Source organism: Gobius niger (assembly GCF_951799975.1).
Source record: "Gobius niger genome assembly, chromosome: 18".
NCBI classification, from domain to species: Eukaryota; Metazoa; Chordata; class Actinopteri; order Gobiiformes; family Gobiidae; genus Gobius; species Gobius niger.
In genome coordinates, this window is record NC_136869.1 from 669,281 (window position 1) to 683,421 (window position 14,141).

Genomic DNA, 14,141 nt, shown 5'->3' on the forward strand with positions numbered 1-14,141 from the left:
TCTGAAGCTGAATGTTCTGTTTTCAGCATTACCTGTACGAGCTGGTGATAAAGACCTTGGTCCAGCACAACCTGTTCTACATGCTGCACCAGTTCCTCCAGTACCACGTCCTGAGCGACTCCAAACCCCTGGTAACCACCATGAAGGAGAGTCAGAGGAACGTTCTTCTGCTGGGAGTAAATGTGTGTTTGTGTGTTTCCTCAGGCCTGTCTGCTGCTGTCCTTAGAGAGCACTTACCCTCCGGCTCACCAGCTCTCCCTGGACATGCTCAAGGTACTTCTACTACTACTAATACTACCTCTACTACTACTACTACTACCTCTACTACTACCACTACTACTGCAGAGCTCCACAGGCCTCCTCTCCGGTCCGGAAGTAAAACTCCCCTCGCTTTGAGACCGCATTGATTTGGAATAAAGTCTTTCGTCCTAGAACTACATTACCCAGGATGCTCGGGAGTCCCATAAACAATGTATTCAAACATAATGCAGGCAGAGAGTGGACGTTTTATCCAGATCTAACACTGAGAGGAAGAAAAACGTTCCCAACGATCCAGTTAACCTCTTACCACCCGCCAAAACCAAACGCATTCTCTCCTCTTTGCCTTTGTCGTCACTTTTTATTTCCCTTATGTGTTTTTGTCACTTTTTTATGGCACTTTTGCCATTTTTTTCCTGGATTTTTGTCTTTTTTTTGCTGGATTTTTGCCATTTTTTTCCTGGATTTTTGTCTTTTTTTGCTGGATTTTTGTCTTTTTTTGCTGGATTTTTGTCTTTTTTTTGCTGGATTTTTGTCTTTTTTTGGCTGAATTTTTGTCTTTTTTTTTGCTGGATTTTTGTCTTTTTTTGGCTGAATTTTCGTCATTTTTTTGCTAATTTTTTTCCGCTTTTTGCTGGATTTTCGTCATTTTTGTCAATTTTTGTCAATTCATTTTCTTCTCATTTTCTTCTCGTTTTTTGTGGCTATTTTGAGCTTTTAGATTTGGAGAATTTGGAGAACAGGAGAAAACATGTTCAGGCGGGAGTTAAGAGGTTAAACGAACCACCATCATTTTTATTCCCATTAGCAGATTCAGATTGTTTAACAGTGAAATAATATAGAACTTGTGTCTGCAAAGTAAAGGAAACTCTCCGTGTTTGCTGAAAACCTGGTCGCCTTGACCAGCGGGCGCGATGTCGCAATGGCTCCTGGGATACGGAGTTTCTATAGTCAGGAAGTGAATGATGTCACAGCCTTGTATCTTTGCCTTTTCTTCAACATGTCGTCTTCTTTTTGGATTGAAATCAAACTTTTTACGGTCACGAATCGCTACAGAGCTGATCAGCTTTTGCTCTGACGTTAAACTCGTAATATTTGAATTTTTGGTCGTGTATTATTTGCTTCCGGAGCCACAGGACCACGAGGGGCGGGACTGTGGAGCTCTGTTACTGCTGCTACAAACCCTTGTGTCTGTGCAGCGTTTGTCGACGGCGAATGACGAGATCGTGGAGGTTCTTCTGTCTAAGCAGCAGGTTCTGGGCGCGCTCAGGTTCATCCGCAGCGTCGGTAAAAACACGTCACTGTAACTCACATGTTTACACAGCACACACTTAAATCAGACGCATTTATGAACCGCACACTCCATCACATTAATTCACCAGAGCAGCTGATATGAGACCATGTTCTTATGATGGACTCTCCTTTAAGTCAAGCTTCTCCCTTCGGAAACAAGCAATAAAATGAGTCTAAATGAATCTGAATCTGAAAGGCCTCACAACAGAGCCGCTCGATCCAGGGTTTATTATTATATCAAGTACCGTAAATTCTCTAATACTGGCCTGTATCTCCGACAGAGGCCGGGTCTCCGACAGAGGCCGGGTTCGCGGCTGGCGGAGGCAAATTAAAGCCGGTCTCTAAAACAGGCCTTTCATTAGAAACTATAGCAGTAGAAATATTCCCCATGTTAGGAGTTTGTCTCATACTGGTGTAAATGAAAACTCACGTGCAGGAAGTAACAAACAGAACCCGGGCCGAGGGCGACGCTGCGGAGGAGCTGATCCCAGCGTAACTTTGACACAGATTTAGCCACTTTCAAACCTCCTGTGACCATATTTGGAAACAGGGCAACAAATGTTTATGACCCTCCAGGGTTTTAATAAAGTCTCCATCGCGTCTTCAAAGCACGTCCAGCTGCTCCGTGTGCAGGTCAGTCCCACGCCTCAAAATAACTCCTCCCATCAGCGCGAGCGTCTCGTCTTCTCTCGGGTCAGTCTCATGATCGATCACAAACACAAACGCTCCGTCTAAACTCGCCTTTTACACAAGAGAACAACAAATAATCCGGTCCGGTAAAAACGAAACAGAAACCTGCAGTGACACTGATGTCAAAGCTCCGCTAACAGCAACGAAACACTTCCTGTTGTCCCGACAAAATAAAAGGCGTCAATGTTCCAGCCGCTGGGAGAGGGTTTGAAATGTTCAGTAATAAATGAACCTAATATTTTAGGTGCAAATGGCCACAAGTCTCGTTTTTCTTTGTTTTCCTGGTCGTCCGTTTTGCTCAAATAGAAATAAAGGCCTGTCTCTAATTGTGGCCTGGTTCCAATAAAGGCCTGGTCCCAGATGCCACTGAGTAAATAAAGGCCCCGGCCTCTATTAGAGCATTTACGGTATATATTTTTTTAATGAAAAATGTGAGAAAAGTGAATTAAAACCTATGAAAAAAAATGTATCGTAATGACATTTTAGTGAAAGTCACATTTGTGTGACTAAAATCTGCAGATATTTCAGTTGACTCGTAGAAACTAAAATAAAAGTTTTAAAAAGAAAAAGAAGTGAATGAAAACACATGAACTTCAGAGACACCGTTTGAAAGTGCCTCATTTTATTTAAATTCACTGCCAAAGGAGCAGGTCGTGCTAAATATAACACTTTAACACTAGACCTGCATCAGAAGGACAGTTTCTAATCCCAAAGCGCTGGAACGTCCTGCCACTAAACCTGGTTCAAACAGAAACACAAATCTGTTTTTAAAGAACAATTGAAGAACTATGTTGATGTTGATTATCTTTGAGGATGCAGAATGTTGTCTGTCATATTGAGATTATTTTTGTATATGTGTGCTTTTAACAAGGACCCCAGGAAGACCAGCTAATGGGGATCCTAACAATAAACTAAACTAAATGAGAAGAGTCTGAACGCAGATGATGGAGAGTCATGTGATCAGTAGAGCTCCATTTCCCCACAGGACGACGCTTGGACTAATCCAAACTAATCTGTTCTTACCTGAGCTCAGACGAGTTGACGAGTACCTGTCTGGTCTTTCTCTCTGATCACGTGACTCTCCGCCGGCTGCGTTCAGACCCTCTTGCATCAAACGCCCGTTTTTCATGCAGGTAACCATGACAACGTGTCGGCGCGGAAGTTCCTGGACGCGGCGCTTCAGACCGGAGACGAGATGCTGTTCTACACCGTGTTCCGCTCGTTCCAGCAGCGGAACCAGCGCCTGAGAGGAAACCCCGCCTTCAACCAAGGTACAGCACAAGCCCCGCCTTCAACACACAAGCCCCGCCTTCAACACACAAGCCCCGCCTTCAACACACAAGCCCCGCCTTCAACACAAGCCCCGCCTTCCAAACAAGCCCCACCTTCAACACAAGCCCCGCCTTCAACCAAGGTACAGCACAAGCCCCGCCTTCAACACACAAGCCCCGCCTTCAACACACAAGCCCCGCCTTCAACACACAAGCCCCGCCTTCAACCAAGGTACAACACAAGCCCCGCCTTCAACACACAAGCCCCGCCTTCAACCAAGGTGCAGCACAAGCCCCGCCTTCAACACACAAGCCCCGCCTTCAACCAAGGTGCAGCACAAGCCCCACCTTCAACACACAAGCCCCGCCTTCAACCAAGGTACAGCACAAGCCCCGCCTTCAACACACAAGCCCCGCCTTCAACCAAGGTGCAGCACAAGCCCCGCCTTCAACACACAAGCCCCGCCTTCAACACACAAGCCCCGCCTTCAACCAAGGTACAACACAAGCCCCGCCTTCAACACAAACCCCGCCTTCAACCACGGTACAACACAAGCCCCGCCTTCAACACACAAACCCCGCCTTCAACACAAACCCCGCCTTCAACCAAGGTACAGCACAAGCCCCGCCTTCAACCAAGGTACAACACAAGCCCCGCCTTCAACACAAACCCCGCCTTCAACACAAACCCCGCCTTCAACCACGGTACAACACAAGCCCCGCCTTCAACACACAAGCCCCGCCTTCAACACACAAGCCCCGCCTTCAACCAAGGTACAGCACAAGCCCCGCCTTCAACCAAGGTATAACACAAGCCCCGCCTTCAACACAAACCCCGCCTTCAACACACAAGCCCCGCCTTCAACCAAGGTATAGCACAAGCCCCGCCTTCAACACAAACCCCGCCTTCAACACAAACCCCGCCTTCAACCAAGGTACAGCACAAGCCCCGCCCTCAACACACAAGCCCCGCCTTCAACCAAGGTACAACACAAGCCCCGCCTTCAACACAAACCCCGCCTTCAACCACGGTACAGCACAAGCCCCGCCCTCAACACACAAGCCCCGCCTTCAACCAAGGTACAACACAAGCCCCGCCTTCAACACAAACCCCGCCTTCAACCACGGTACAACACAAGCCCCGCCTTCAACACAAACCCCGCCTTCAACCACGGTACAACACAAGCCCCGCCTTCAACACACAAACCCCGCCTTCAACACAAACCCCGCCTTCAACCAAGGTGCAACACAAACCCCGCCCTCAACACAAACCCCGCCCTCAACACAAACCCCGCCTTCAACCAAGGTACAACACAAGCCCCGCCTTCAACACAAGCCCCTCCTTCAACACACAAGCCCCGCCTTCAACACAAGCCCCGCCTTCAACCAAGGTACAACACAAACCCTGCCCTCAACACAAGCCCCGCCTTCAACACAAGCCCCGCCTTCAACCACGGTACAACACAAGCCCCGCCTTCAACACAAACCCTGCCTTCAACCACGGTACAACACAAGCCCCGCCTTCAACACAAACCCCGCCTTCAACACAAACCCTGCCTTCAACCACGGTACAACACAAGCCCCGCCTTCAACACAAACCCCGCCTTCAACACAAACCCCGCCTTCAACCAAGGTGCAACACAAACCCCGCCCTCAACACAAGCCCCGCCCTCAACACAAACCCCGCCTTCAACCAAGGTACAACACAAACCCCGCCTTCAACACACAAACCCCGCCTTCAACCAAGGTACACCACAAGCCCCGCCTTCAACACACAAGCCCCGCCTTCAACACAAGCCCCGCCTTCAACACACAAGCCCCGCCTTCAACACAAGCCCCGCCTTCAACACAAGCCCCGCCTTCAACACACAAGCCCCGCCTTCAACACAAACCCCGCCTTCAACACAAACCCCGCCTTCAACCAAGGTACAACACAAACCCCACCCTCAACACAAGCCCCGCCTTCAACACAAACCCCGCCTTCAACCATGGTACAACACAAACCCCGCCTTCAACACAAACCCCGCCTTCAACCAAGGTACACATTCACACTCACATGACGTGTTTGGTATCCACGTGTAGCAGGAAAGGGGCGTGGCCGAGATGCCGCATTATAAGAGGTGGTCCTTTGTGTTTCCAGGAGAGCACTGCGAGGAGCACGTCGTTCACTTTAAGAAACTCTTCGGAGAACAGGCCGTGCTCAAACCGGCCACTGTCTGAGACACTGCAGTAACTACAGACCAGCGCCACCTGCTGCCCGCCTGCAGAACAGCGCCACCTGCTGCCCGTCTGCAGACCAGCGCCACCTGCTGCCCGCCTGCAGAACAGCGCCACCTGCTGCCCGTCTGCAGAACAGCGCCACCTGCTGCCCGCCTGCAGAACAGCGCCACCTGCTGCCCGCCTGCAGAACAGCGCCACAAACGGACCAAAGTGATTCAACAGTCGACGCTTTTCAACATGTACAGAACCGACCGAGCTGGTTTTATTGTAAATATTGTGTAAAATAAATGAATAATGATGTGTAATAATGTTGGAATATGTGATTGAGTTGTTGAGTTATGTTTGTGTCTTTCTGTGAACTTCATTTAATGATAAAAACAAATCCACATTTGAATCTGTATTTACTCCATACATTTACACAAACCTGTTTCAGAAACATACAGTCAGCGCCCTCTGCTGGAGCGTTCTGGTTATTTCTTTTAACCTATTTACCCCCCGCCTTAACCGAGTGCATTTTCTACAGTTCAGCTTTAACCAAATCTAAAAACGTCTTACAGCCTGTAGCTCAGAGTAACTTATCATTTGAAAGCTAAGACTGACAAAAAGAGTTTTCCTTGTTGCCATGTTTTTGTCACTTTTGGTCAAATTTTGTTGCTTTTTCATCACTTTTTTGTTCATTTTTCAGCATTTTTTTGTTTGTTTTTCATCAGTTTTTTATTTGTTATTTTTTTTAAATCATTTTTTGCTTATTTTTCATCACTTTTTTGTTTATTTTTCATTTTTCTTGTTGATTTTTCATCACTTTTTTGCTTGTTTTTATCACATTTTTGTTAATTTTTCATCACTTTTTTGTTCATTTTTCATCATTTTTTTGTTTATTTTTCATCATTTTTTTGTTTATTTTTCATCATTTTTTTGTTTATTTTTCATCATTTTTTTATTTATTTTTCATCATTTTTTTGTTTATTTTTCATCACTTTTTTGTTTATTTTTCATCACTTTTTTGTTTATTTTTCCTCATTTTTTTGTTTATTTTTCATCACTTTTTTGCTTGTTTTTATCACATTTTTGTTAATTTTTCATCACTTTTTTGTTCATTTTTCATCATTTTTTTGTTTATTTTTCATCATTTTTTTGTTTATTTTTCATCACTTTTTTGTTTATTTTTCATCATTTTTTGTTTATTTTTCACCACTTTTTTGCTTGTTTTTTATCACGTTTTTGTTAATTTATCATTTTTTGTGGCTCCTTTGCTGCTTTTATTCCTGCCGTTTCACCCTCATTTATTTCTCATTTTTGTCGCTTTTTACACAAAGCTTTTAGATTTGGGTAAAGCCAAAAAAAGTGCTCGGTTCAGGCGGGGGTTAAGAGGTTAAAACGTGACTTCATATGTTCTTAATCTGAATGTAAGTTTATTATTTTAATGATTGTTTAAACCAAATGAATGGGCCACAAACGGCGGGAACGGATCACTCCTCCCCATCTGTGTCGAACTGAAAAACTAGTCCTTCACTTTTTTACACTTTCCTCAGAAACCACAGCCACAGTTTAGAGTAAACACACTACGTTTACGTCATCATGATTAAACATTGTTATCTGGGTGAACAAATCTGATTTATCCCACATTAAAGCGAAAGAAAAACCACAGAGATCTCACTGACGGCGGAGGAACACTAGGTGGAGCTGCGGCTGCGGAAGGTTACTGTCCTGAAGGAGCGGACGGGAGATGGAAAAGCTGGATAAAGTTTAATTTTCTCGGTTTTTGGTGAGTTTTTACGAATGTATTTGATGAGGTTTGTTTAGCTGTTAGTAAAAGGAAAAGCAACTGAGTCTGTTCACGCCTTTATGTGATCACTTTGTCCGGAGATTTAAAGACTAGCTTTGTTTCCCCTCGTCATCTTTCAGTTGCTAACGTTGAACTTTAGCTGAAACGGATTTCGATTAAAATACGCTTTGACTTTCAATTTCATCACTAACCCGATGTTTCTGATTGTCCTGTAGTTTATAAGTTTAATCTCTTTACTTCGTTTATCAGTTTTACAGCATGAACGTTACGAAGCGCCGTCATGCACGAGCGTAATATAGAAGGTGCAGTTACACATATGACCTGAGGTGGCAGTAGTGAGTATAAAATGGCTGACTTGCATAGAGTGTCAGGAAAAGGTGAGGTTTAGGTTCATTGATCACTATATAATGACGTGACGTTTATAATCCAGTTTGTCTCATAACTAATGATTTATTTTATCTCTAAAGTGTCTTTAAGTGAATAAAATATAATTATGTATAAATATGGTGTATAGTTATAAAAATGAAGTCTACGATTGATGGACCTGTTATAAACTCCCTTCCCATTAGTAGATACAGACGGGGCCGGACTGGGACTGAAAACCAGCCCTGGACTCGGACCAGCCGGGCCCAAATTAGTGTAAATGTGACACTTCCACAAATACATATTTCAACCTCTTACCCCCCGCCTGAACCAAATGCATTCTGTCCTCTTTTGGCTGTAACACCTCATTTGAAAGCTAAGACCCACAAAACTGACCTTTTTCCTCGCGCTGTTGCTGTGTTGAGTCACCTTTTGTATGTTTTTTGTTTGTCGCATTTTTGTCACATTTTTGTTGAATTTTTGTCACATTTTTGTTGAATTTTTGTCACATTTTTGTTGAATTTTTGTCACATTTTTGTTGTGTTTTTGTCACATTTTTGTTGAATTTTTGTTGAATTTTTGTTGAATTTTTGTCACATTTTTGTTGAATTTTTGTCACATTTTTGTTGAATTTTTGTTGAATTTTTGTCACATTTTTGTTGAATTTTTGTCACATTTTTGTTGAATTTTTGTCACATTTTTGTTGAATTTTTGTCACATTTTTGTTGAGTTTTTGTCACGTTTTTGTTGAATTTTTGTCACATTTTTGTTGAATTTTTGTCGCATTTTTGTTGAATTTTTGTCACATTTTTGTTGAATTTTTGTCACGTTTTTGTTGAATTTTTGTCACATTTTTGTTGAATTTTTGTTGAATTTTTGTTGAATTTTTGTCACATTTTTGTTGAATTTTTGTTGAATTTTTGTCACATTTTTGTTGAATTTTTGTCACATTTTTGTTGAATTTTTGTTGAATTTTTGTTGAATTTTTGTCACATTTTTGTTGAATTTTTGTTGAATTTTTGTCACATTTTTGTTGAATTTTTGTCACATTTTTGTTGAATTTTTGTCACATTTTTGTTGAATTTTTGTCACATTTTTGTTGAGTTTTTGTCACGTTTTTGTTGAATTTTTGTCACATTTTTGTTGAATTTTTGTCGCATTTTTGTTGAATTTTTGTCACATTTTTGTTGAATTTTTGTCACGTTTTTGTTGAATTTTTGTCGCATTTTTGTCACATTTTTGTCACATTTTTGTCACATTTTTGTTGAATTTTTGTCACATTTTTGTTGAATTTTTGTCACATTTTTGTCACATTTTTGTCACATTTTTGTCACATTTTTGTCACATTTTTGTTAATAAGGAGGCAGCAGAAGAGCAAAAAGAGTTTGAACAAATGTGTTTGTTTCATGCTGTTCTTTGTTAGTACGACTTATCATGACTGTCTCTTTACTTATATATTATGGGCTGTGTATTGAAGTAACGTTATGGTAAAAGCACGGGTTAATAAGTGAGTTAAACACTGAGCACAGTTTGACCATCCCCCCTCACATACTGGAGGGTATTTGAAGTCATAGTTAAAGGTCACTGTTGTTTGTATAAACATGGGTCAGCGGGTGCATTTGGGCCATGGTTTGGACCCCCCCCCCTCTAGACACAAAAACACAAACACTGTGACTGTGTTGGACCTAATAATAATAATACTTAGTAAAATAATGTTCAAACCATAAAGACTTCCTAAACAAAGCGAGTTGTATAAAAAGTCCTTTTTCTCCAGTGACTCCGTGACTGAAGACCCACAGAAGGAGCATCTCCTGGAGCCCAGAGCCATGTGAGAAACGACTGCAGCCCAGGCCTTCACACTGGCTCACTCTGTCTGGGGAAACCTTGCGGTGATAACGACTGGACAGGGTTAGCCAGGCGGTGAGTAACTCTTAACACGCTTCACATCCAAGAACAGGAAGTGTGTGTTTAGTTTGTACTAAATGGTAGAGCGTAGTGATGGGCAGATGATGCTTTAAGGGCTGTGTAAGGCTTTGGTTGTTCTGTACAGTCATTTAGGCCTTTGTCCCACCAATGTAGAGAAAGTCCCTCATTTACAAAGCTACAAAACAGTGAGACTCTGTTCATGAACAATGTCATCATATCCATGTACAGCTCATGTCTACAGTATGTGTGTTCTGATGTTCCTTTATCCGTATTAATATGTGTGTTTGGGGCTAAAACAGAAAAGTAAATGCTTCTATAATGGTCGTTATCAAATCGTCTCACCGTGTCCCACAACATCACACAACTTGTCCCACTCTGACTCCGTTTTGTGGCGCTCACACTATTGTTTTCTCCTCAGTAGAGCTCCAGGTGTTAGGGAGCAGTTTCAGTTACCAAACGGCGACATCTGGTGTTCAGAGAAATGCATTACAGCTTTATTTCCTCTCAGCATATTTCTGTTACAGCTTTGTAGTGACTCATCTTGTCGTTTAACTCAGTGTAATCACTGTAGTTGAATTCACTTTACAAAGAAATAGATATTGACTCATTACTCCCTTTATTCAAGAAAAGTGGGAAATCTCTTCCTGGTTTCAGTGTTGCCTGGCCTGCCAGACACTCCTCCTTTCTGTTTCACCATTTTACCCACATCGGTCCAATCACGCACCGAGAGGCGGGACTTTATTCCCCCTAGAGGCTGAAGCCGTCACCGCACTCTACAAAACAACAGAGATGGCGTGTGCGGCGAGTGATGATGTTTTCTTCTGCTCTTTTGTCTGTTTTAAATCATTAAAAAACGGAGCAAGAAACAGCGTTGGAAGCGTTCCCGTAAATAAGGAGGTTTTTTGGAAAGGCTTCCTGCCGCTTGTTGCTGTGACGTATCTAGCGTTGCTCTGATTGGTTGAAGCCGTCTGTCAATCACGCCCACCGGGAAATCATTGAGGTCATGCTGCACCCAGACTAGGGCCGTTTCTCAATCCCCAGTATGCGTACTCAGTACTCGTGAACTCCGTGGTACGGACTTGCGGGTGCAGACTCTGAGAACGGACTTGAGGAGTTCACGAGTTTGGACTCGGCTTTTCTGCGTTTGGAACGAGTGAACTCGATGACATCACAGGAAGTCGCTCCTGAACACAGGGCTGTGAGCTTTTGTAACATTAAATCATCTCATATGAAATTAAAAGGGTGACACTGCAGTCGAAATGGAAATATGTTTTTAAAGACGTAAATTATACACTTTTGCAATAAACAAAAATAAATGTTTACATTTTATACAATTTCACATTATTTTTTACAATTATAGCCTATAAATAAGGCGTTATGTGGAAAGTCATTAAAAAATCTGATGTGCAAACTGAAACAATAATAATAATAAACAAATAAATCAAATCTGAGCTTGTTTGGGGGGTTTGCAAATTATTCTGAAAAAAAGAAACAAACAATTTAGACTTAAAAATATGTAAGTGTTTTTTCCCATAAAGATGTGTCTGCAGCGCCCCCTTAATAAAACAATGTAAAAGTAAAATGCATTCGTCCTCAATGACCTGGAGACACGTCTCTGAGGATAAAAGACTCTTAAACCGGGAACATCTCCGCGTTTATTTACATGCGCGCGATCAGCTGTAGTTCAGCTGGAGGCTCGGTGCGCGCGGAGGAGGGGCTGCTGCAGGCGGGGGCTCGCGGTGCTCAAAACGAAACGGATTGTGGGAAATATAGCTGGCGGAGAACGCACAAGTCTCCTCTGATGCATCCTCGGTAAAACGGGCGGAGCAAGTTCTCATCCGGGGATTTACAGCGAACTTGCTGAGAAGCGAACTTTGAATTGGAACAGGACTTGGGCCGCGCGTGATGACGTTTCACGAGTCCACGAGCACAGAAGTCCACACAAGTACACAGACTGAGAAACGGCCTAGATGTCTTTGAAATATCTATGAGAAAGCCTGTAGTTTGGCAGGACAGGTGAGTTTCAGTGACTCCGCCCTCTCTTCCTGTTACCTGATCCTGTTGTTCGGGCGTATTTTACACATTTCGGACCAGGTTCATTTCTTTACAGCAAAGTTTTAAAAACAGAGATCAGGAGAGAGAGATTTAGACATCTGGATTTTCATCTGGACATCGCCTAAAGTCAAACTAACTCCATTTAGAGACGCAGGACTGAGTTTGGTGAGTGGATTTTCTCTTATTCTCTCATTAATAGAAAAAGCTCATTTATTCCTGGATTAGACAGATTGTTACGACCCAGCTCTGCTAAGGTGAAGGGGAAGTAACAAAACCAAGATGTGAAATGGTAAAACTAAAGTTATAATTTATTTAAAAAGGAATTTAAAGGTAAATTGAACAAAGGTTTCATAAGGGTTCCAAAACAAAGCTCAAACTAATAACCAAACGAAGTACAAAAAACAAAACCAGTCTCTAACTAAGTCTTAAGGACTGGACTTCGAGTGTCTTTACAACACATTCAAAAACACAGAGCAAAGTGGCTGCTGTTCACATCAAATCCCAGCAGCCCCGAATGGCATGTTGGCAGGTCCTTTAAGGGTGTGGCCGTTCAGGTGGGAGCCCAGGGTTGGCCCGACTCTGGGGCGGCGCACCAATCACAGGCCAGGGAAGCAGTAGGACCATTATCCAATCAAGAGCCAGGCTCAGAGACAGTCCACCAATGGCTGTCGAGGACCTCCACATTCACATTTAAATACAAACAAAGGGTTCAGCACACAAGATGACACCACAAAAGGGCTGTGGCCAAAATGGAGGAGCTGGTGGCCTCGGGCCGTAACACAGATCATAAGATTGTTGTGCATTTACTGTCTTGTTAGTAGTAACAATGTAATTCACTATTCGTGTTTTATTAGTTAAACCAGTAGCCTGTTAATTTTAGAGCAGTTTTGCCTTTGGCAGCCCCGACTGCTTTAAACTGTCATATGTGGCTGCAGAGGTGGGGTGACTTAACTCCCTGTTACTTCCTTTAAAGGAACAGGCCGCTGTTTGTAAATACTATGATCTGTTCTTACCTGACCTTAGACGAGCTCTAAAGGTGCGTACACACCAAGCGTGCGTCCACGCCCCATCTGCCTCTTGTTGGACGCCAAACAACGCCGCTTCACATACTTCACATACTTCACATACTTCACACTCGCGACAAACGCCTGTTTGCTGCGCGTGAAGTTTTGCAAACAGGTTGTTGACTCAGGGCGCACTCACACTTGACATCCGAACCTGCCACTCTGCTCGTTTGAGGAAAGGCCTGGATGCCCCGAACGGCCCGCGCTCACACTTACACAAACGAACCGAGCCGTGGCCGAGCACGAGGAGTTGTTTACAAGTGTATCAGTGAGCAGCAACAGCGCAACATAATGAGGAAGAAAAAAAACCTAAACAGCTGCGTGAAATAATGTCTACTATGAGCCCTGTCAAATCTCTTCACTGTTCTCCGCCGGCTCCGGCACCAGACCCTGTGCCAGAAACGGCGCTCGCGAGAACAGAACTTAAAGTGGGTTCTCAAACACACTCTCATTCATCCTGAGCCTATTGTACATGTTTTTAGTGGTAGGGGAAACCGGAGTACCCGGAGGAAACCTACGCAGACACGGGCAACACATGCAAACTCCACACAGAAAGGCCCCGCCCAGGTGGGAATCAAACCTGGAAGTTTCTAGCAGTGAAGTACGAGCACCAACCACTGCGCTGCTGTGCTGCCAAATAAATCTAACTGAATACAGATGTTTATTTTTGCAAAACACCTAAATGAAAAAAACAAAAAATATGTGTGTGTTTGCTCAGCTCTCCTCAAACCAGTAAATGCTTCTATAATGGTCGTTATCAAATAGGTTTTCATTTCTCAAATCCGTCGTCTCACCGTGTCCCACAACATCACACAACTTGTCCCACTCTGACTCCGTTTTGTGGCGCTCACACTATTGTTTTCTCCTCAGTCGAGCTCCAGGTGTTAGGGAGCAGTTTCAGTTACCAAACGGCGACATCTGGTGTTTAGAGAAATATATTACAGCTTGTTTTCCTCTCGTATCTTGTCGTTTAACTCAGTGTAATCACTGTAGTTGAATTCTCTTTACAAAGAAATAGTTATTGACTCATTACTCCCTTTATTTATGAAAAGTGGGAAATCTCTTCCTGGTTTCAGTGTTGCCTGGCCTGCCAGACACTCCTCCTTTCTGTTTCACCATTTTACCCACATCGGTCCAATCACGCACCGAGAGGCGGGACTTCATTCCCCCTAGAGGCTGAAGCCGTCACCGCACTCTACAAAACAACAGAGATGG

The 14,141-nt window shown here is 43.4% G+C and overlaps 1 protein-coding gene across 1 annotated transcript in view; it reads left to right on the top strand.

The window, feature by feature from the left end:
* rmc1 (regulator of MON1-CCZ1) overlaps positions 1-5,967 on the top strand; it is a 28,563-nt gene extending 22,596 nt beyond the window's left edge. Inside the window, exons 17-21 of the mRNA XM_079576401.1 lie at positions 27-131; positions 205-273; positions 1,458-1,545; positions 3,375-3,512; positions 5,653-5,967. Coding sequence (XP_079432527.1) covers positions 27-131; positions 205-273; positions 1,458-1,545; positions 3,375-3,512; positions 5,653-5,732 — 480 coding nt within the window. The 3' untranslated portion in view covers positions 5,733-5,967. The remainder of the gene's footprint in view (positions 1-26; positions 132-204; positions 274-1,457; positions 1,546-3,374; positions 3,513-5,652) is intronic.
* Positions 5,968-14,141: the final 8,174 nt, after the last annotated feature.